The sequence below is a fragment of the Podarcis liolepis genome (genome assembly GCF_965112155.1).
Source record: "Podarcis liolepis genome assembly, chromosome: 5".
Taxonomy (NCBI): domain Eukaryota; kingdom Metazoa; phylum Chordata; class Lepidosauria; order Squamata; family Lacertidae; genus Podarcis; species Podarcis liolepis.
The window spans coordinates 38,670,528-38,691,208 of record NC_139556.1 but is presented as its reverse complement, the minus strand read 5'-3'; the positions used below and the strand labels follow the sequence as shown (position 1 = coordinate 38,691,208).

The window sequence follows — 20,681 nt, the reverse complement described above, 5'->3', positions numbered from 1 at the left end:
AGATATACAAAATGAAAAAGGGGGCAGGAACGCCTGCCGAAAGGAGACCATCCAGACAAGAAAATGGGAAAGAGGGGAAGGAAATTAAGGACTATGATAATTTGATGGCTGAAATAAGGAAAGAATTTAAACACATTGAATAAGAGATTAGAAGGGGTGGTGGGAGAGCTAACAGGTAAAGTAAAAGATTTATCTCTAAGATCCAAAGTAGTTGAAGACTCAATGAAAAGGGTTCAAAAAGATACCAAAGAAAATAGGAAAGATATGGACAGGATTAAGACAGAGGTGAAGGAGATAAATAAAATACAGGAAGTGTTACTGAATAGTGTGGCAATGAGTCAAATGAGACAGAAGCAATCAAACCTGAAATTTAGGGGGATCCCTGAGGAACCAAATGAAAATAAACGATCTAAATTGGTTAGAGAATTGGCAGTTTGGTTAGATATGAAGGAAGAAGACATAGGATATTCAGTTGCATATTTTTTTTCAGATGAAAACAAAATCAGCCAAAGCCAGAGGGAAGAAACTGCCAGGAGATGTCCTGGTTATGTTTAACTCTCTGGATATGAGAAATGAAATACTAAAGTTAAACTATAATCAAAAGCTATGTATTGAGGGTAAGCCAATTATTATATTTAAAGAGATTCCTTCGAGATTTCTTCGTAAGAGAGATGTTTATAAAAAACTAACTAACCAACTGAAGAAGAACAGGATCCAATATAGATGGGAGTTCCTGGAAGGGATTTCATTCTATTTCAAGGAAAAAAGATTCAAACTATCCAGCTCTCTGGAATTGGATAAATTTGCAAGAAGATATGAGAAGGAACTGGGAAGGTTGGGAGGGTGGGAACCAGAAGGGGTGCAGATGGGGGAAGAGAGGGGTGGAGGTGAAGAAAGTGGAGAGGGAGAAGGGGAGGAAAACTTAGACGAAGAAAAAGAAGAGGAAGAGACAGATAACAAGGAACAGTAGATCTAACTTAGATTCGACCACTTACTGATTGTACATTAAAAATGACTAAAAATAACCTCATGGAATGTGAACGGGCTCAACAATAAAAATAAAAGAAACCAAATTGCTCATGTATTGCTTAAAAAGTACCTTGACATAATTTGTCTACAAGAAACTCATTTAACAAGAAAACATAAAAGAATTTTAAGTAATAAGAAATTAGGGTTGGACTTTGTAGCATCGGATAATGTCAAGAAAAGAGGAGTGGTATTATATATAAAAGAAAAACTTGATCCAAAACTAATACATAAAGACGAAGAGGGGAGAATGATAGTAGTACAGATCACCCATCAAGGAGAAAAGATAATTGTGGTTGGGATATATGCACCCAATGACAAAAAATCAGCATTTTATTCTGAACTAGGTAACAAATTGTTAGAAAGGATGGACCAACAATTGATATTGATGGGGGACTTTAATGGAGTGGTTCTCCCAAACTTGGATAGATCAATAAGAAAACAGGAAATGAGGGAGGGCAAATTACCGAAAGCCTTCTTCGAATTAGTGGAAAATTTGGGACTAATTGATGCTTGGAGATTTAAAAACCCCACGATAAAACAATTTACTTTCTTTTCAAACCCAAATCAAAGCTGGGGGAGAATAGACCATATTTGGATTTCGAAGGAATTGACGCAAAGAGTAATTAAGACTGAAATCCTCCCACAAATCTTATCTGATCACAATCCAGTATATATGGAGGTAAAAGGAAAAGACTAGAACATTAAGATGGAAAATGAATGAAAATCTATTCAATGATCAAAAGATAGTAAATAAAGCAAAAGAGACAATTGAGGAATATTTTAAGTGGAATTTGAATAAAGAAACATCTCTAGAAATGGTGTGGGACGCTGGGAAGGCCGTCACGAAGGGTTTCCTAATCCAGAAAAATAGCATCTCGAAAAAGAAAAAAAGAGAAAAGGAAAGAAGAAATCTTATTACATCTCATGGAGAATGAAAGACAATTAACCATTAAACCAGGAGATGAAATAATAAAACAAAACATAAGGATGCTACAAGCTCAATTTTCTATGATAATGAACCAGGAGATTGATTGGAGGATCAAAATGATGAAACAAAAGAACTTTGAATCAGCAAATAAGATAGGAAAATACCTGGCGTGGCAAGTAAGAGAGAGGAAAAAACAAAACATGATATGTAAGATAAGGGATGGAGAAAGGATAGTGGAGGACCCATAAGAGATAAAGAAGATATTTCAGAAATATTATAAGGAATTATACAAAAGAGAAAAAGAGATAGATAATGAGATAGAAGATTACTTGAAAAAATACCAATTGCAACAGATCACGACTGAAGAAAGAGAATATCTAAATCAGACAATTACAGAGGAAGAAATTAGGAAAGTAATAAAAAAAAATGAGAACAGGAAAAGCGCCGGGGCCAGATGGTATCTCGGCTAAATATTATAAAATATTAAGTGATCAACTTTCCCCAGTGCTATGTGAAGTCATGAATAATGTATTAAAAGAAGGGAGAATTCCAAACACCTGGAAAGAAGCGTATATCACCTTAATCCCTAAAAAAGATACAGATGGCTTAGAGGTAAAAAATTGTAGACCTATCTCGTTATTAAATAACGACTATAAACTATTCGCAGACGTACTGGCGGAAAGGTTTAAAAAAGTCTTAAATAAAAGAATCCATAAAGACCAAACGGGTTTCCTCCCGGGGAGACAATTGAAAGACAACGTAATGTGATAGACATTATTGAATATTTGGATAGTAGAATAGACAAACAGGCGGCGCTGATCTTTATTGATGCCGAGAAGGCATTTGACAACGTCTCCTGGCGTTTCATGAAGGAAAATTTAAAAACGATGGGAATTGGTGAAGGATTTAGAAAAGGTATTGAGGCTATTTATCAAGAGCAAAATGCCAAACTTATAATAAACAACAATATATCGGAGGCCTTTGATATTGCCAAAGGGACTAGGCAAGGCTGTCCCTTATCCCCTTTGTTATTTATAACAGTGTTGGAAGTGTTTAATAAAAGGTTAAGGGCAACACCGGAGGTTAAAGGAATTAAGGTAGGAAGTAAGGAATTCAAAATAAAAGCATTTGCAGATGACCTGATATTAACATTGGAAGATCCTAAGAACAGTCTACAAGAAGCCTTACAGAAACTAGAAGAATTCGGAAAAGTGGCAGGTCTCAAGCTTAACAGGAATAAGACCAAAATGATAACAAAAAATATAACCAAGGAAGATATAGTAGAGCTAGAACAAAGGACGGGAATTACGGTTGCTAAGAAGGTAAAATATTTAGGAGTGTGGATCACAGCAAAAAATATAAACTTATACAAAGATAATTATGAGGCTACTTGGAAGGGTGTTGTCAGGGAACTGCCATCGGAGCATCAGGTGGTGGAGGGACTCAGGGAGGAAGAAAGAGACTCAACAGCTGAAGCAGGGACCAGCAGGGGGAGGAGTGGGTCTCTGAGGGAATGCGAGCAGGAGGGAGGGCTCAGGGAAGCTTCCAGCGAGAACAGTGGGGAGGTATCTGAGTCTCCCATAGGGAGACCCACACCTCGCCGGAAACTGTCACGCCGTGAGTCCAGGAGACGCGTTTCCGTTAAGGAGCTCCTTTGCTGGAAACGCTTCCGCAGACAGCCACTGTCGGACTCTACTAGTGACTAGAGCAGACATGTCTGAGGAGCTCCGTCACACACGGAGGTTTGTGGGGTCGCACAAACTCTGAGGGAGCACGTTTTTACGCACAAGCAGCTAATCAATCCCTCACAGCAGTCCGACAGTCTCTGTACGCTGCCTGTGCAAGAGAAAGCATCATGAGCGAACCAACCGGAACCGGAGGAGCGGGGGCTGGAGCTGGTCCAAGCTTGGAAGATAGATACCGAGCGTTGGAGGTCCAACTGGCGCTGCAGACGGCGAGGCTGGAGGAGAGAAGGGCTCAGGATGCAGACAAGAAGGGGAGAGCCACTCAATTCCCCAGAAAGGTACCAGGATTGGTGCAAAAATTTGGGGGGGACCCCAAGGATTACCATGCCTTTAGGACAGAGATGCAATATGCCATTAATGTGCAGTTCGATGAGTTCCCTGATGAGGAATCGCGAGTTGCTTTCGTAATTAGGCATCTTGAGAAAGGGGCGAGAGACTGGGTTCGACCCCTAATGGCAACGCACAATGACATACTAAAGGACACGAGGAAGTTCTTTCGTGCAATGGATATCATGTTTTCCAGCGATATTGAGGAAGGGGCGGTGCGCAGACAGCTAATGGCTTGTAAGCAGGGAAGTCGATCTGTCCGTGAGTACTGGACTGAGTTTACCATGCTGATTCACAGACTGAGTTGGGATTTATCGGCGGCACCCATTCAAATGCTATTTGAAGAAGGTCTTTCTTCGGCGGTGAAAGACGAGCTGTCACGGAGCCCCAGGGCGGAGTCTATGGATCAGCTGACCAAATCTGCGCTGACCATAGGAGCGCGGCAGGAGGCAAGAGCCTTGGAGAGGCGGGAAGGGAGAGGGGAACGTTGGAAGGAGTTCCGCATTCCAGACATTCCTGAGCCAGCTTTCCCGCCGGCAGAGCCGATGGAAATCGGAACAGCGCGCGCGCGCGCATTTTCAAAAAACAGCGAGGGGGCTAAGAAGGAGGGAAAGGGCCCCCGGAAATGCTATCTCTGCCAACAGCCAGGCCACTTTGCCAGAGTCTGCCCCCAGAGGAAGGAATGGCAAGGGATGGTGGGAGCTGTTGAGGGGGGAGAACAGGGGGGAACGGAGCAGGTAAAAGCCAACGCCTGGTTGCCACAATCGGGGCACTGCAGCCAGGCCAAAGAGCAGTGAAAGTGCCCGTGCCAGAAGCTCCTCGACCTGCTCTAGTGATTGAAGTGTCGCTAGAGCTGCAAAATGGGCACCCCCTAAAAATAAAGGCGCTATTGGACTCAGGCAGCTCCTGCAATTTTATGAGCAAGGAGTTTGCTGCTGAACACCAGATACAGACTATCCCTTTAAGCAACCCCCTGCAGGTGACCACGATTGATGGCAGGGAGTTGTTGGGAGGAGGAGTCAGCTTGCAGACTGTCCCAATGATAATGAGGGTGGCAAGGCACACAGAACTGATAGCGTTTAATGTGGCCACCCTGGGAGGCGCTCCCATTATTTTGGGAATGAGCTGGCTAGCTCTACATGATCCGCTGGTTGGCTGGCATCAAAGAGTGGTGTCCTTTGGTTCAGCACATTGCTTAGAACACTGCAAAGGGGAAAAGGGTTCAGCAGGGGCCCAAGCCACCCTAGCAGGGACTGAAGTAATGGAGAAGGTGAAGGTACCACCACAGTATGCAGATCTCAGCGACGTGTTCAGCGAGAAGGAAGCTGACCAACTACCACCTCATAGACCCTTTGATTGCCAGATCAATTTACTCCCTGGAGCACAGCTTCCCGTGGGCAAGTTGTATGCCATGTCAGACAGAGAAATGCAGGAGTTGCGAGGGTTTATTGACAAGAACCTGAAGAGAGGCTTCATCAGAGAGTCCAAAGCAGCAGGGGGTAGCCCAGTGTTCTTTGTGGACAAAAAAAAACGCGGACAAGCCGAGACTTGTATGCGATTTTAGGAGGTTAAATGCAGTGACTGAACCGGTGGCTTTCCCTATGCCCAGAATTGATGATATTTTGACCAGGGTGAGGAAGGGAAAGATTTTTACAAAGCTGGATCTAAGGGGGGCGTACAACCTGATACGCATAAGGAAAGGGGATGAATGGAAAACCACCATGTTTACCCCTTTGGGGGCATTTGAATACCTCGTTATGCCATTTGGATTACAAGCAGGCTCAGCGTGTTTTCAATCTTTTATGAACCACGTACTGGGCCCTTTGCTCTACAAGAATTGCGTTGCTTTCCTAGATGATGTGTTGGTGTATTCGGAGAATGAGGAGCAACATGTGAGAGACGTCAGAGAAGTGTTGAGCAGACTGCAAGCCAACAGGCTGTGGGTCAAACTGGAGAAGTGTCGGTTCCATACCAAGGAGGTGGAATTCCTGGGGTACCGCCTGTCAGACAAGGGATTGGCCATGGATCCCGGCAAGGTACAGGCAGTGCTGGAATGGAAAACACCCAAAACCAAGAAGGATGTGCAGAGGTTCCTAGGGTTTGGAAACTTTTATCGTAAGTTCATCCGCAACTTCGCCCATCTGACGGCGCCCATCACGGACTGTCTCAGCAGTAAAAAGAAGTTTGTATGGACGGCGGAGGCGGAGCGAGCGTTTGAGGAGCTGAAAAGGGCCTTCGCCTCTGAAGAACAACTTCTGCATGTGGATTTACGAAAGAAGCTAAGGGTTGAAACAGACGCATCTGACAGAGCCATAGGGGCGGTGCTTCTTCTGCAGCCGGGGAAGGAGGAGTCAGAGTGGCGACCGTGTGCCTTCTTTTCGCGAAAGCTGAACAAATCCGAGAGGAACTACACGGTGTACGACCGAGAACTTCTTGCTATTCATGAGGCGTTCCGGAGATGGAGGCATCTGCTAGTTGGTGCACAACATAAGGTGCAAGTGTGCACGGACCATAAAAATCTAGAGTATTGGAGAACTGCGCGAGTGCTCAACCAAAGGCAGTTGAGATGGGCCCAGGAGTTCTCCAAATTTAACTTTGAGATTTGTTACGTGCCAGGCCCAGAGAATGTTAGGGCGGACGCTCTCTCACGCAAACCTGAATATTTGGAGGGGGAGGGAGCACCCGAAGAAACCCATATCATTCCAGAGGACCGCTGGGTGTGTGGGGCGACTTTGGTGGGGCAAAGGGAATTGGTAGAGGGTACGGTGCAGGATGCATACGCCCAGGACAAACTCAGGGATCTCAGGAGGGAGGAAGACAAATCCGGTGGTTTTGAGGAGAGAAACGGGGCATTGTATTATAAGGGAGCGTTATATATACCTGAAGGGGAATTGAGGGAGAAGGTACTCAAGCAGCTGCACGATAGCCCCACAGCAGGGCATTTTGGGCAACACAAGACCATGTGGCTGGTTACCAGGGAATTTTGGTGGCCCAAGGTCAGGGAAGATGTGCGGGAGTATGTGAGAGGGTGTGAACAATGCCAAAGAGCCAAGGGGGAGAGGCGGGCGCCGGCTGGTTTATTAGAACCACTGCCCACACCTGAAAGACCGTGGGAAGCAGTGGCAATAGATTTCATGACTGATCTGCCAAGGTCTAGAGGGAAAACAGCCATCATGGTTGTAGTAGACCTGTTAACTAAAATGGCCCACTTTATAGCCTGCTCACATGCGGTCACAGCAGAAGAAACAGCCAAATTGTTTGTAGAGAATGTGTTTCGGTTGCATGGCGCCCCCTTGAGGGTGGTTTCAGACCGAGGGAAACAATTTACTTCCAGGTTCTGGAGGAAGCTCATGAGCTTACTGCATGTAGAGGTTAATTTTTCAACGGCCCGTCATCCAGAAACCAACGGGCAGGCGGAAAGAGCAAATGGGGTTCTCCAACAATATTTGAGGTGTTATGTTAATGACAGAGAGAATGATTGGGTGGAGAAGCTGGCGTTGGCAGAATTTGCCTACAACAATGCAGAGAACGTGTCCACGGGGATGAGCCCCTTTTTGGCTAATCACGGATGCCATCCCAGAGCCTTCCCAGGGGGGGAGGGGGAGAACTGGAGCGTTCCAGCTGCAGAACAGTTCGTTGAAGAAATGGAAGCGATCCATCGACAGCTCCAACTCAACTTAAACAGGGCTAAGGAGGAATATAAGAGGCAGGCAGACAAAAACCGAAGGGAAGGTGAAAGCATCAGGGTGGGGGACCAGGTGTGGCTGTCAACCCAAGGGTTGCCGTTCAAAGGAGGTTGTAAGAAATTAAGACCCAAAAGGCTGGGTCCGTTTGAAGTCATGCAGCAGGTCAATCCAGTGGCTTTCAGGCTCCGGTTACCGAACCACATGAAGCTGCACCCAGTTTTTCACAGGTCGTTGCTGTCACCGTATAGAGGAGACAGTGAAGGGAGGGTCACTAGGGGACCAGCAATGGAGGAGAAGGAACACAGCTACCATGTAGCGGAGATCCTCGATTCCAGGTGGAAGGGAGATCAAGTAGAGTATTTGGTAATGTGGGAAGGGGAACCGGAGTCGGAAAACACCTGGGTTAGGGCAGAGGATGTCAATGACGAAGTTTTAATAGAGACTTTTCATCAGAGGTTCCCACGTAAACCTCAGCCTGTAGCGAGGTTCCGAAGGGAATACTTTGCCACCACCGACGAGGAAGAGGAGTTGGAGGGGTTCCCAGATTCTGAAGAGGAAGAGGATTCAGCGAGCCAGGACGACGATCGATGGAGGGAATTGTTCGAGACGTCGGAAGATGAGGAAGATTCGTTTCGGGGTTTTAGCCCTTCACCTCCCAGGGGAGAGGAAATGGGAGGGGTGAGGGGGGCCCTGGAGGGGAGGTGGATGTCAGGGAACTGCCATCGGAGCATCAGGTGGTGGAGGGACTCAGGGAGGAAGAAAGAGACTCAACAGCTGAAGCAGGGACCAGCAGGGGGAGGAGTGGGTCTCTGAGGGAATGCGAGCAGGAGGGAGGGCTCAGGGAAGCTTCCAGCGAGAACAGTGGGGAGGTATCTGAGTCTCCCATAGGGAGACCCACACCTCGCCGGAAACTGTCACGCCGTGAGTCCAGGAGACGCGTTTCCGTTAAGGAGCTCCTTTGCTGGAAACGCTTCCGCAGACAGCCACTGTCGGACTCTACTAGTGACTAGAGCAGACATGTCTGAGGAGCTCCGTCACACACGGAGGTTTGTGGGGTTGCACAAACTCTGAGGGAGCACGTTTTTACGCACAAGCAGCTAATCAATCCCTCACAGGTGTCAAGAAAGATTTAGAAATCTGGGAGAGATTGAAACTTTCCTTCTTAGGGAGGATTTCGGTTATTAAAATGAATGTCCTGCCCAGAATGTTATTTTTGTTTCAAACTATACCAGTAATGAAAGGACTAAAACAGTGTAAAGATTGGCAAAGGATCTTAGCAAGATTCATTTGGCAGGGGAAAAGATCACGAATAAAAATGAAAATATTGGTAGATAAAAAAGAAAGAGGGGGTTTTTCTTTACCAGATTTGAGTTTATATTATGAAGCGGCTTGTTTAACGTGGGTGAAAGACTGGATAAAGCTAGAGAATACTGATATCTTGGATTTAGAGGGCTTTGATAACAGATACGGGTGGCACTCGTACCTGTGGTACGAAAAGGTGAAAGTTCATAGAGGCTTTCTAAATCATATAATTAGAGGACCATTATTTCAAGTATGGGAAAGAAATAAGAACCTGCTGGAAAAGAAAACTCCATGGTGGATCTCACCAATAGATGTCTTAACTGTCAAAAAAACTAACATGGAAGGGAAAAAAGCCACCTATGAAGAACTTATCAATAAAACTGATCAGGGCATAAAACTCAAGCCCTATGAGGAGGTAAAGAATGTACTTACGGGGTGGCTGCAATACCATCAAGTGAATGATCTGTTAAAAGATGATAAAAAGAAACTGGGATTTGAAGATAAAAAATCTAAATTTAATGTGGAAGTCATAGAAGGTAAAAACAAAACATTATCTAGGATGTATGACCTCTTACTGGATTGGTATACAAAAGACGAAGAGGTGAAGGAGGCCATGATAAAATGGGCCATGGATATTGGTTACAACATTGACTTTGTAAAGTGGCAAGAATTGTGGAATGTAAATATGAAATTCACAGCATGTACGGCACTAAGGGAAAATCTCTGGAAGATGATTTATAGGTGGTATCTCACACCAGTGAAATTGGCTAAGATTTACAAACTGAAGATTAAGAAATGCTGGAAATGTGGAGAGGGGGATGGTGAGTTCTATCATATGTGGTGGACATGCAGGAAAGTAAAAGGCTTTTGGGAACTGATTTACAACAAACTTAAAAAAAAAATTAAATATACTTTCCCCAAAAAGCCTGAAGCTTTCCTGCTAGGAATAGTTGGCAAGGAAATCAAAAAAGAGGACAAAAATCTGTTTCTATATGCCACAACGGCCGCTAGAACTATGTTAGCCCAAAGCTGGAAAACGGAATTAATACATACTATAAATGACTGGCAGATCAAGATGATAAATTATGCTGAACTAGCTAGAATAACAGGAAGACTAAGAGACCAGGATGACCAGAAGTTTCATGAAAATTGGAATAAATATCTGACATATATAAGAGACAAGTATAGAACTTTGATGACTCTGGCAGGGTTAGAATAACTCTAACAGTGTTTGGCAAATATGTAAAGGAGATAAAACACGTAACTTCAGACATTATCTGATACTTACCAATGAAGTGAAGGGAAGTCCGAGGCTCTGCGGAGCCTAAAACAACTGTGTACTATATATATGATTCTTGTAACAGCTATGTTATATTCAATTTATGTAATCTAGACTGTATATATGTATAATCAATGGAAAATTAATTTAAAATTAATAAAAATGTATAAAGCGGGGGGAAAAGAAAAATATATATAAACACCCACACCCACCAGGAACCATACTTGCAGTTATGAAATAATGAAGAAACCTGTGCACTATGCATAATAATAATAATAATAATAATAATAATAATAATAGTAAAAATAAGTAAGTAAGTAAGTAAGTAAGTTTATTTATACCTCTCCCTCCCTGGCCAAAGCCTGGCTCAGGGCAGCTAACACCAATAAAATTACAATAAAAACATAATAGGGGAAAAAAATAAAGCAACTTAAAATACAGGTTAGAATGCAATTTAAAATGCAGCCTCATTTTAAAAGTAGCCCATAGGTCAAAACTGTAAGGGGAGGGAAACTTAAGGGTCAGACTGAGTCCAAACCAAAGGCCAGGTGGAACAGCTCTGTCTTGCAGGCCCTTCGGAAAGATGTCAAGTCCTGCAGGGCCCTAGTCTCTTGTGACAGAGTGTTCCACCAAGTCGGGGCCAGTACTGAAAAGGTCCTGGCCCTAGTTGAGACCAATCTAACCACCTTGCGACCTGGGACCTCCAAAGTGTTATCATTTGTAGACCTTAAGGTCCTCCGTGGGGCATACCAGGAGAGGCGGTCCTGTAGGTACGTGGGTCCTAGGCCGCATATGTTTCTAGGTTTGGGGGGGTTTGGGAGGATGCTGGGATGGATCCAGAATTGGCCCCCACAGTCACTTACGGACTCACTGTTAAAACCGTGTTTATGGAAGACAATCTTACTCTGCTACGAGTGATCACCAAAGAAGAAGGAAGAAGAAAGAAGGAAGAAGGAAAAGAAGGAAGAAGGAAGAAGGAAGAAGGAAGAAGGAAGAAGGAAGAAGGAAGAAGGAAGAAGGAAGAAGGAAGAAGGAAGAAGTTTTCCTGTAGATATGATACTCTGGAAGGATCTCTCCAAAAAAGAGATGGTCAGACAATCACTTTTAGTCACAAAAACCACATGGAGCAAGAAGCTGTACAAGACCAGAGAGAAATAATGCAATTACTTGGGTATCCAAAATGTCAGAATTTCTGTAGCATTAATTTCAAAACAGATGACAGGAATGTCTATAAGAATAACCAGTTGTGTCAGAAATGCTTGACAATTCAGAACAAGTGGTTTAAATTTTGGATCCAAGAGTTTTTATTTTACATTAATTAATTAATTAAATTTCTGTACTGCCCTTCATACGAGGATCACAGGGTAGCTCACAGCATAAAAACACAAAAATAGTAGCAAGTTATTTCCTAGTGTCCACTCCTCAGTATCCAGGCAGTCCCTGGAAGTTCCTAAACATTGATCCACTGTCTACAAAGGAAGACTTTTGGGAGTGTTTAGACATCCCTGTGCCTTGTTATGCATCAATATTAGGTAAAGGTAAATGATCCTTGGATGGTCCAGTCAAGGGAGCTGGCATTTGTCCACAGATGACTTTCCAGGTCATCTGGCCAGCATGACTTAGCTGTTTCTGGTGCAACGGAACACCCTGATAGAAGCCAGAGTGCACGGAAACTCCATTTACCTTCCCACCACAGTGGTACCTATTTATCTACTTGCACTGGTATGCTTTCAAACTGCTAGGTTGCCAGAAGCTAGGACAGAACAAGGGGCGCTCACCCCGTCAAGCGGATTCGAACCGCTGACCTTCTGATCGGCAGGACCAAGAGGCTCAGTGGTTTAGACCACAATGGCCCATTTCCTTGTGCAACCACTCTACACCTGCTAACCTCCCCATCCTTTTAAATAACTGCCTGTTCATTTTCTCCATCAGGTTTCCTTGACCTAGGTTTTTGGTAAAGAACATGTTCTTTGGTACCTAGAAAATGTCAGTAATTCTGATGCTAAGCTCACACTGTTAACTCTTTTGTGCATTCTTAAATCAGAGGTGGGGATGGAAAACCCTTCTGCATTTCTGAGTTGGGGGTGGTATTAACTCAGTACTCTTGCTGTCAACCTCTGCCATAGAAAATTGGTGGGATTATGATGGAATGTATAGTTAATTAATGTAATGTATCTGTATTGAATGAAATGGGTTGAGAAATGGCCTTGGCCCAGTATTCCTGAAGAAGTGTCTCCACCCCCATCGTTCAGCAAATTGAGGTCCAGCTCTGAGGGCCTTCTGGCGGTTCCCTCACTGTGAGAAGTGGAGTTACAGGGAACCAGGCAGAGGGCCTTCTTGACAGTGGCACCCACCCTGTGGAATGCCCTCCCACCAGATGTCAATGACATAAACCATTTGACTTTTAGAAGACATCTGAAGGCAGCCCTGTTTAGGGAAGTTTCTAATGTTTAATCTTTTATCGAGTTTTTAATATTCTGCTGGGAGCTGCCCAGAGTGGCTGGGGAAACCTAGCCAGATGAGTGGAGTGTAAATAATAATAATAGTAATAGTAATAATAATAACCTCCATACAATAGTGCCATTTCATCAAGACCTCCCTAAGCCTTCTCCTAGCCCATGTAACCTCTAGCTGTCCCAGCAGTGATCCAATGGAAAAGTGGTACCAACAAACACAGTATAGCAAGCAAGTGCACTTACAAAAGGGGGGAAGTGTTCTGCAGGTCCCCCCCCCGCTCATTGTTTAATTTCACACACACACACACACATATATATACACACACACATATATATTCTTATCAGGTAAAATGTATACCTTCTTACTATCTAATGCATATGGTAAAACTAAGAGAGAGAGGGGAAACAGGAAAGAGAGAGGCAAAAGAAAAAAGAAATGGGAAAGTATAGAAAGAGATAAGGGGAAAAAGGAGGACACATAGAAGAGAGAGAAAAGAAAGAAAGAAAACCTCACAAATATTCTAAAATCCCTGTATTACATTTCACAATATGGACACTTCAGAGCAACATACTTAATCCTTAAACTCTGGTTTCTATTCAGATCATATATACTTTTCACCTTTTACTAAGTAGCTTTCATTGTAATGGCAAAATCATTAGTTAAAGATACTAGACATAGGAGTTTTTGTTGCTTTTTTGAATCTCATAGTGCTGCCACTTTTTGCTTTAATTTGGATACCTTCCTGGAACAAGCTACTATTTAAAGTGAGTTGATGCTATTTGCCATCAAAAGATGCAGCTGTGGCTCTTACAAATGGTGCTTTGTAACTGCTCTGTAACATCTTTAGGTGGAGGATGCTGCTTTTGCAACATGTATCAAAGAGAGAGAGAGAGAGAGAGAGAGAGAGAGAGAGAGAGAGAGAGAGAGAGAAACAGAAACAAAGAGAGCCAGAGACAAAGAAACCTTTTGCTAATGCCTGAAAGCAAGATTCCCAATATCTAGCCAACCCCCTAATGTAGCTTCTTTTGCAGAAAACAAATGTGATTGCTTAAGCAGAATGACAATAATTTGTGGGTTCTTGTGCGAAGATGGAAAAGCATGCAAGGATCAGCTCTAGCCGGTACATCCACCAGTGCAATCATATTACACAGAAGACCTTTTAGAAAACAAGATTTTAGCTTGGGGCCTTGTTCACAAATGCCTGTATAGTGTGCATCATGTCAGGTACACCCAGTAGGTGGCAGCAAAGTGTGTAAACACGGTCTATAGGAAAGCACTGAGATCTCGGATGTATCTCCTCCCACCTACTGAACACAATAGCTCATTCACAAGTTATGTTTGGTGCGGCAGTTGCTTCACCCATCAGAAGGGCCACATTTTCAGCATTTGTTCCCATTCTGACACAATCAGGCACGTTAAGCCAATCACCCATCTCCCACTACCCTTCTGAGAAAAACCTCACCCCACCCTCCCACTATATATAAGGGTCTGGTGACTTCTGTTTCAGCGTGAAGAAGTGTGCATGCACACCAAAGCTTATACCAGAACAAACTTTGTTGGTCTCCAAGGTGCTACTGGACAGGGTTTATTATTATTATTTTTAAATTTATTTTGACATAGCTCATACGTCATTTTATTCAATGACGTATTTATTCAATGACGTATATATACCCAAGTTCATTTTCCTGGATTCTTAGTGAAACAGCTTTAAAGGCAGTCTTTACCCAGATTCTCTTCCACAAAGTATTATCTAATGGCTCACCCAAATCGTTTCCCCATCACGTCTTTAGAGTTCTGCAGCAGGGTGGAACCAGTGGCCTTCCAGGAGTTTTTGGACTCCAACTCCCATCAGTCAACATTGCCAATGATAAGGGATTATGGGACTAGGAGTCCAACAGCATCTAGGGTATGGTTACCAGATTTTTATTGATTGATTGAGTGATTGATTGATTGAATGAAGCTGAGTAGCAACAGGGAGTCAGTAGTGGGGATGGTGAGGCAAAAGACCCTGGGCCCAAGCACACATGCATATTGTATAAAGGTGCAAAGCCCTTCTTTCGCACCCTGTGAAACATAAATGCACAGTTTTTTAAAAACTGGACAACAGCACGCCACACGCCCGTGACTCCCGAGCCTCCCCCAATCTCCTCCCCCTTCCTCCTTTGTTCTGACTGATCAGGGCAGGCTTGGGAGTCACAGGTGGGCGGCTGTTGCCCAGTTGTTGTTTTTTAAAAAAACTCTGCACATTTATGTTTCACAGCGTGCAAAAGAAGGGCGTTGCACCTTGCCTGGCAGAGAAACCACACACCTTGTGCCCCTGCTGGGCAACGCCTGCCTGCCCGTGACTCCCAAGCCTCCCCCGATCTGTCAAAACAAAGGGGGAAGGGGGCAGGAAATCTGTACTGCTGGACGTCCCTGGTTCCCCTTCAGCAGTGGAGCAGCGAGCAGCTCCTGAAGCCAGCCAGAGCCAACTGCGCTATCAGGTTGGCTCCGGGCTGCTGAGATTGCCACTGCCACATTTCCCGTGGACAGATTTGCAAATACAGGGACTGTCCCCGGGAACAGAGGACGTCTGGTAACCCTAATCTGATCCAGGATTTAGAGACACAACATCTGAACACGAATGTAGTTAATAGAACTAGCAATTTCATTAAGTTGTTGAATCTTTGTAAAACATCTTGGATCCATTCCAGTCTGGCTTCTGACCAGGTCATGGCACTAAAACTGCCTTGGGCACCCTTGTTGATGACATTTATCAGGTGAGAATTATGGATAGTGTGACCCTGCTTGTCCTCCTTCATCTCTCCATAGCTTTCAATACTGTGTACCACAGTGTCCTTCTCAAGTATCTCAGAGAGGTGGGAGCTGGAGTCCCTATACATCAGTGGTTTTGCTCTTACCTCTAGGGCTGCTTCCAGAATGTAGTCATGGGAGGTTCCAGTTCAGCACTAAGAGAGTTGTCCTGTGATACCACAGCGTACCATATTGTCCCTCATGCTATTTAACAACTTTAGGAAGCCTCTGTGATTTGGCATAAAGTGTCATCAATATACAAATGACACCCAGCTCTAGCTCTCTGTCTCATCTGAATAAGAAGAGCCAATTGAGGTGTTAGACCAGTTCTTGGAGGTAGTGATGAGTTGGATGAAATGAATCCCTGAAATGACAGAGGTGTTATGTGTCTTGGAGGATTTTTAAGATTAGAAGTGCTTAATCCTTGACACATCCTTAATTTCCTATAGCCCCAAGGGAAGTGAGAAACAGCACTTACAACGGACAAGGTAGAGTTTATTCCCTTTGGGGGAATCATTTTAATTCATTAATAGTTTCTAATCCCTCAGGATTAGCACTGCGTGCACTAGTAAGGAGTGCCCTGCATATTTAATTGTGTCCAGTAGATGGCAGTGACACCTAATTTCCACAGTCCCTTCAGAAGTTAAAGTTTTGAACCATTTGTGGTGCCTCGTTCCGGTAATTTCTTCCAACAGTCATGTCATGGATGACGCAATATACCCCTAGATTCAGTTGTGCCAATAACCTCAAGTGTAGAGGACGGAGAGATACAAGGCTCTTCACAATTTCCCCTCGTTTATGGTCTTTAACCATAAGAAGTGGGGATAGTTCTGGAAGACTTGAACTGTCAGAGGACATTGGTTCTCAAAGGGGTGGCATGAACTTGACTGTAAGCCAGTGCTTAGTACAGTAGAGCACTACAGCTGCTAGTACTATTATTATGATTTATTTTATTTTGTCTCTGTTAACATTTATAGCCCACGTTCCCTCCAAGGGGCTCAAGGTGGTGTTCATGGTTCTCCCCCCTCCCCACCATATTCTCACAACAACTCCATGAGGTTGATTAGGCAGCGGGATTGTGACTGCCCCAAGGTTACCCAGAGTTACCCAGGCTGAGGCAGGATTTGATTTGTGGTCTCCCAGGATTTGTGGTCTCCCAGGTCCTCAACCAACAGTCTAACCACTACACCACACTGACTAAATTACCCTTTAAAATCCTATCCATGGCAACTAAGAAGTAATTCCTATTATGTTCACTGGAATTCACTCCCAATTAAGTGTGCATGGGATTGCCACTTGAGTGTTATATATGAATGACTTGCATGGGTTGCATGCATAAATGGGGGAGAAATCCAGTTCAGTTCCTCTTTAAAGGTGAATCAACCTAATTTGCACTTTCCAAAACACAGTCATCCTTCAGAATTCACACTTCTCCGAATTTTGCAATGCAGTTCTCTACCCGCCTAATGTGTACCCCCCAAAAAAGTAAAATGTTGATACAAATGCATACATGAATTAAAACATGCAAAAATAAACTGTAGCAGGGGAAATGGCTTTGCAGAATGCATATACAGTGGTACCCTTAGTTGCGGACACAATCCATTCCGGGGTGCCGTTCGCACCCTGAAAAGTCTGCAACTAGAGCGGCGCTTCTGCACAAGCGCAGAGCACGATAGAGCACTTCTGTGCATGTGTGAAGCATGCAGAATGCTTCTGTGCAAGTGCCATGTGGTGAAGCGCACATGTATTTTTGCCGCATTCACAAGCCGAAAAGACGCAACATGAACCTAATGTAACATGAGGTATGACTGTATTAGGCAACGTTGCATACAATTAGGAGAAATTCACACTAAAATGTTGGTGAGTTTTCATGAGGACTATTTTCTTAAAAAATCACAAACAAATGTGGAAATGAAGTGTGCCAAACTTAAGACTGGAAAAATGGGGGAAAGAAACAAAAATGGACACGATTGCCTAGCAGCCCTAGTTATGTGCTGATCCCTATTCCAGATGGGTGGGGTATAAATAAATTATTATTATTATTATTATTATTATTATTATTATTATTATTATTATCTGATAGGGATTGAAGTTCAGCAATAGCTGGAGGGACCTCATTGGCTACCCCTGCTCTAGTACATGCCAACAGTTGAGAAGCCAGAAGTTAAGTTTCCAGGTTTTGCTTTTAGACTCTCGTGCTTTCAATACGTCTCACGAATCTGAGAATGTGATTCACTTCTTTCCCAGTTTTTGAAACACACCCTAGTCAGACTGTACTGATTTCATTTGCCTGTAGGTTGTGTATGCATTCCTCTTTTATTTCCCTATGCCTTTGCATCCTGCAGAATGTCATTTCTTTCACAAACTAGCTTGGATAAGCAACAGGCTATACAGGCTTGCGTCCAATGGAAAAAATTCAATGGAATGTGCAGAAGAGGGGGCATGGCCAAGGGCAGCTCAGCCAATGGGAAACAGGTGAAATAAGCAACGGGGAAATTCCTTTGACACGTTTTGCTTTCTTTAACTTTGAGAAAGAAAGGAAACTGCACGGGTTAGTTAAAGGAATTTCCTCCCCCTTCTTTTGTGATGTCATATGAAGGAGTGGATGAAAGAAGGCTGGTTAAAAGGAGCCCGGTTGCAGCTGCAGCAGCAGCAGACAGACAAGCAGCGGCGGCAGCAGCACAAGGCAACATGAACTCCAGTGTTCAGAACAGAGAGCTGCTCAGTTGTGATGGGCTGGAGGACAGGGAAGGCACGCTGACTTTGCAGCCGGTCTGGGACTTCATCGTAACGCAGGAGGCTTTGCTCAAGTCACCCTTCTTCCCAGTGCTGTTCAACTTTACGCTATACACAGCTTTTTGCCTGCCGTTCATCGCTCTGGACTTCTTCAGCACTCGAGTCCCAGCCTTGAGAAAGTACAAAATCCAGCCCCAGAGTTCTCCCACTCTGAGTATGATGGCACTTTGCATGACTCAAAACGTCTACCACCACCTGGTCTGCATTTTCCCAGTGACTGTCGCTCATTGGTACTGGAGACCAGTGAGTTTGCCAGTGAAAGCTCCTGCCTTGCCGAGGCTCTTGCTGGACATAACGCTCTGCCTGCTGCTCTTTGACTTCCTGTATTTCCTGTGGCATCTGCTCCATCACCGGGTGCCTTGGCTCTACAAGACCTTCCACAAGGTCCACCACAAGCACATCTCTACGTTTGCTCTCACCACCCAGTACGCCAGCATGTGGGAACTGCTTTGGCTGGGTTTTTTTGCAGGGATCAGCCCAATGCTGCTGAAGTGTCATCCTTTGACGGAGATGACATTCTTCATTGCCAACATCTGGTTTGCGGTGGAGGATCATTCTGGCTATGACTTGCCGTGGTCGACCCACAGACTGGTCCCATTTGGTCTGTATGGAGGAGCACCACACCACGATCTCCATCACTTGAAGTTCAAATTCAACTATGCCCCATACTTTACTCACTGGGACCGTCTCTTTGGAACACTTAGCCATGCTGTCGGAGAAAATGACATGTCAGAGAAGCTGGCCAGAAGCTGAGTTCAGCCATCCTCTCCAGATTAACCATCTGGAAACAAACCCACACCATTGCACTGCATTTATTTATATTAATGTATTTATGGAACAGTTTTTGTGAAGTATGCATAGCCCTATGGTTGTTTGGAACAAGCAATTTTAATGAAGCCATCGGAGAGAGGCTATCACTGTGAGTCCATTTTCTTTTGGCTATCCAAGCTTTTATAAGGCTAATGTGTATGCTCAATGTGTATGTAAGAGAGTTTCTGCTTGCTGAAATGAGAAGATGAGTTGTGAGAGTCAAATGAATGCTTATTATGATTCCTATGGAATATATCTTGGCTTCATATTGGAAATAAAATATGGACACACAAAGAAAAATGAAGAAGAAGAAGCATCTAACCTGATAACATTTCTGATGACTGTCAATAGATCTAATGGATATGCGATTTGTTATAATTTGTTCAGTCAGAATTATTTATGTTTTATTATTTTATACTGGAAAAATAAATATTTATATTGTTCCATTTTCCCCTTTTGTGTTTATTTTCCACACTATTTTTCAAAAGTAATGGAATAGATTTTTCTAGGTGACCAATTTGACAACCCAGTCTTATGCATGCCAACCCAAAAGTGACCTTTATTTATTTCCATTTGACTTACTCCCAAATACGTGTGTCTAGGATTTCAGTTGTAGATCCACATGATACATTTAAAGGATATTCAACACACATTTAAAGCACATGGCTTCCTCCAAAGAATCCAGGGAACTGTAGTTTCTGCCTCACAGAATTACCATATCTAGCACTCTTAACAAACTACAGGTCCCAGAATTCTTTGAAATACATCATATTAAATGTATAGTCTGCATACACAGCAGAAAGAGGTGATACAATTCTCAAGTGGCAAGGTGGACCACACCACTTTAGACTGCATGGGTTCCATATGTGAAAAAGCTTCCTAAAATTAAAACAAAAACACAACCTATTATAACCAGCCCACTTCTTGCCGTGTTGATCTTCTACCTGCAGCTTCAGGAGGGCATTAAATCATGTGATATCCACCCTCCATCGGTAGTCTGAATTTGAAGAGCCCAACTACCCCTTTGAAACCTTATTGTGTCATTCTGCTACATGTGAAGATCAAGCCTCACAGTGTAATCCTATGCATGTTTACTCAGAAGTAAGCTCCCATGAATTTTCAATGGGATCCTCTTGGATCAGTGCATGAAGAAAAGCATCCTCAGTTTCCTAAACTGTGATTTCTGCCATCCCCTCCAGCTAATCACACTGCATTTAAAGTTCATTCATAGGGATATAGACTACATCAGTGGCAGAATCTGGAAAATATTCTTTTTAGGAAGGGAAAAAACCAGTAAAAGCTCCTTCCTAAATATCCTCCTTCCTAAACATTTGTGCTGGCTTATTTGCATACGATGCTGGTGTACCGCTGTTGCAGTGATGCTTATATAGCTGCTTATAACCTGTCCTAAGCATTGTGGTGAAGCCAAATCAGCATTTTTCTATAGGGACAGTTCCTTTTTAACTTCCAGTATCCCCCCTCTCATCTCTATCTCTCTATCTATCTATGTATCTATCTATGTATCTATC

At 43.7% G+C, this 20,681-nt stretch overlaps 1 protein-coding gene and 1 long non-coding RNA gene across 2 annotated transcripts; both read left to right on the top strand.

Moving 5' to 3' along the window:
- Positions 1-1,590: 1,590 nt before the first annotated feature.
- On the top strand, positions 1,591-10,431 carry LOC310706921. The gene is made up of 2 exons (XR_014526247.1): positions 1,591-3,355; positions 8,831-10,431. It is a non-coding gene; the product is annotated as an uncharacterized lncRNA (long non-coding RNA).
- Positions 10,432-18,071: 7,640 nt separating this feature from the next.
- Positions 18,072-19,602, top strand: CH25H (cholesterol 25-hydroxylase). The gene has a single exon (XM_083504728.1). It carries the CDS (start codon positions 18,133-18,135, stop codon positions 19,093-19,095), a length of 963 nt encoding a protein of 320 aa, XP_083360854.1. The 5' UTR covers positions 18,072-18,132; the 3' UTR covers positions 19,096-19,602.
- Positions 19,603-20,681: the final 1,079 nt, after the last annotated feature.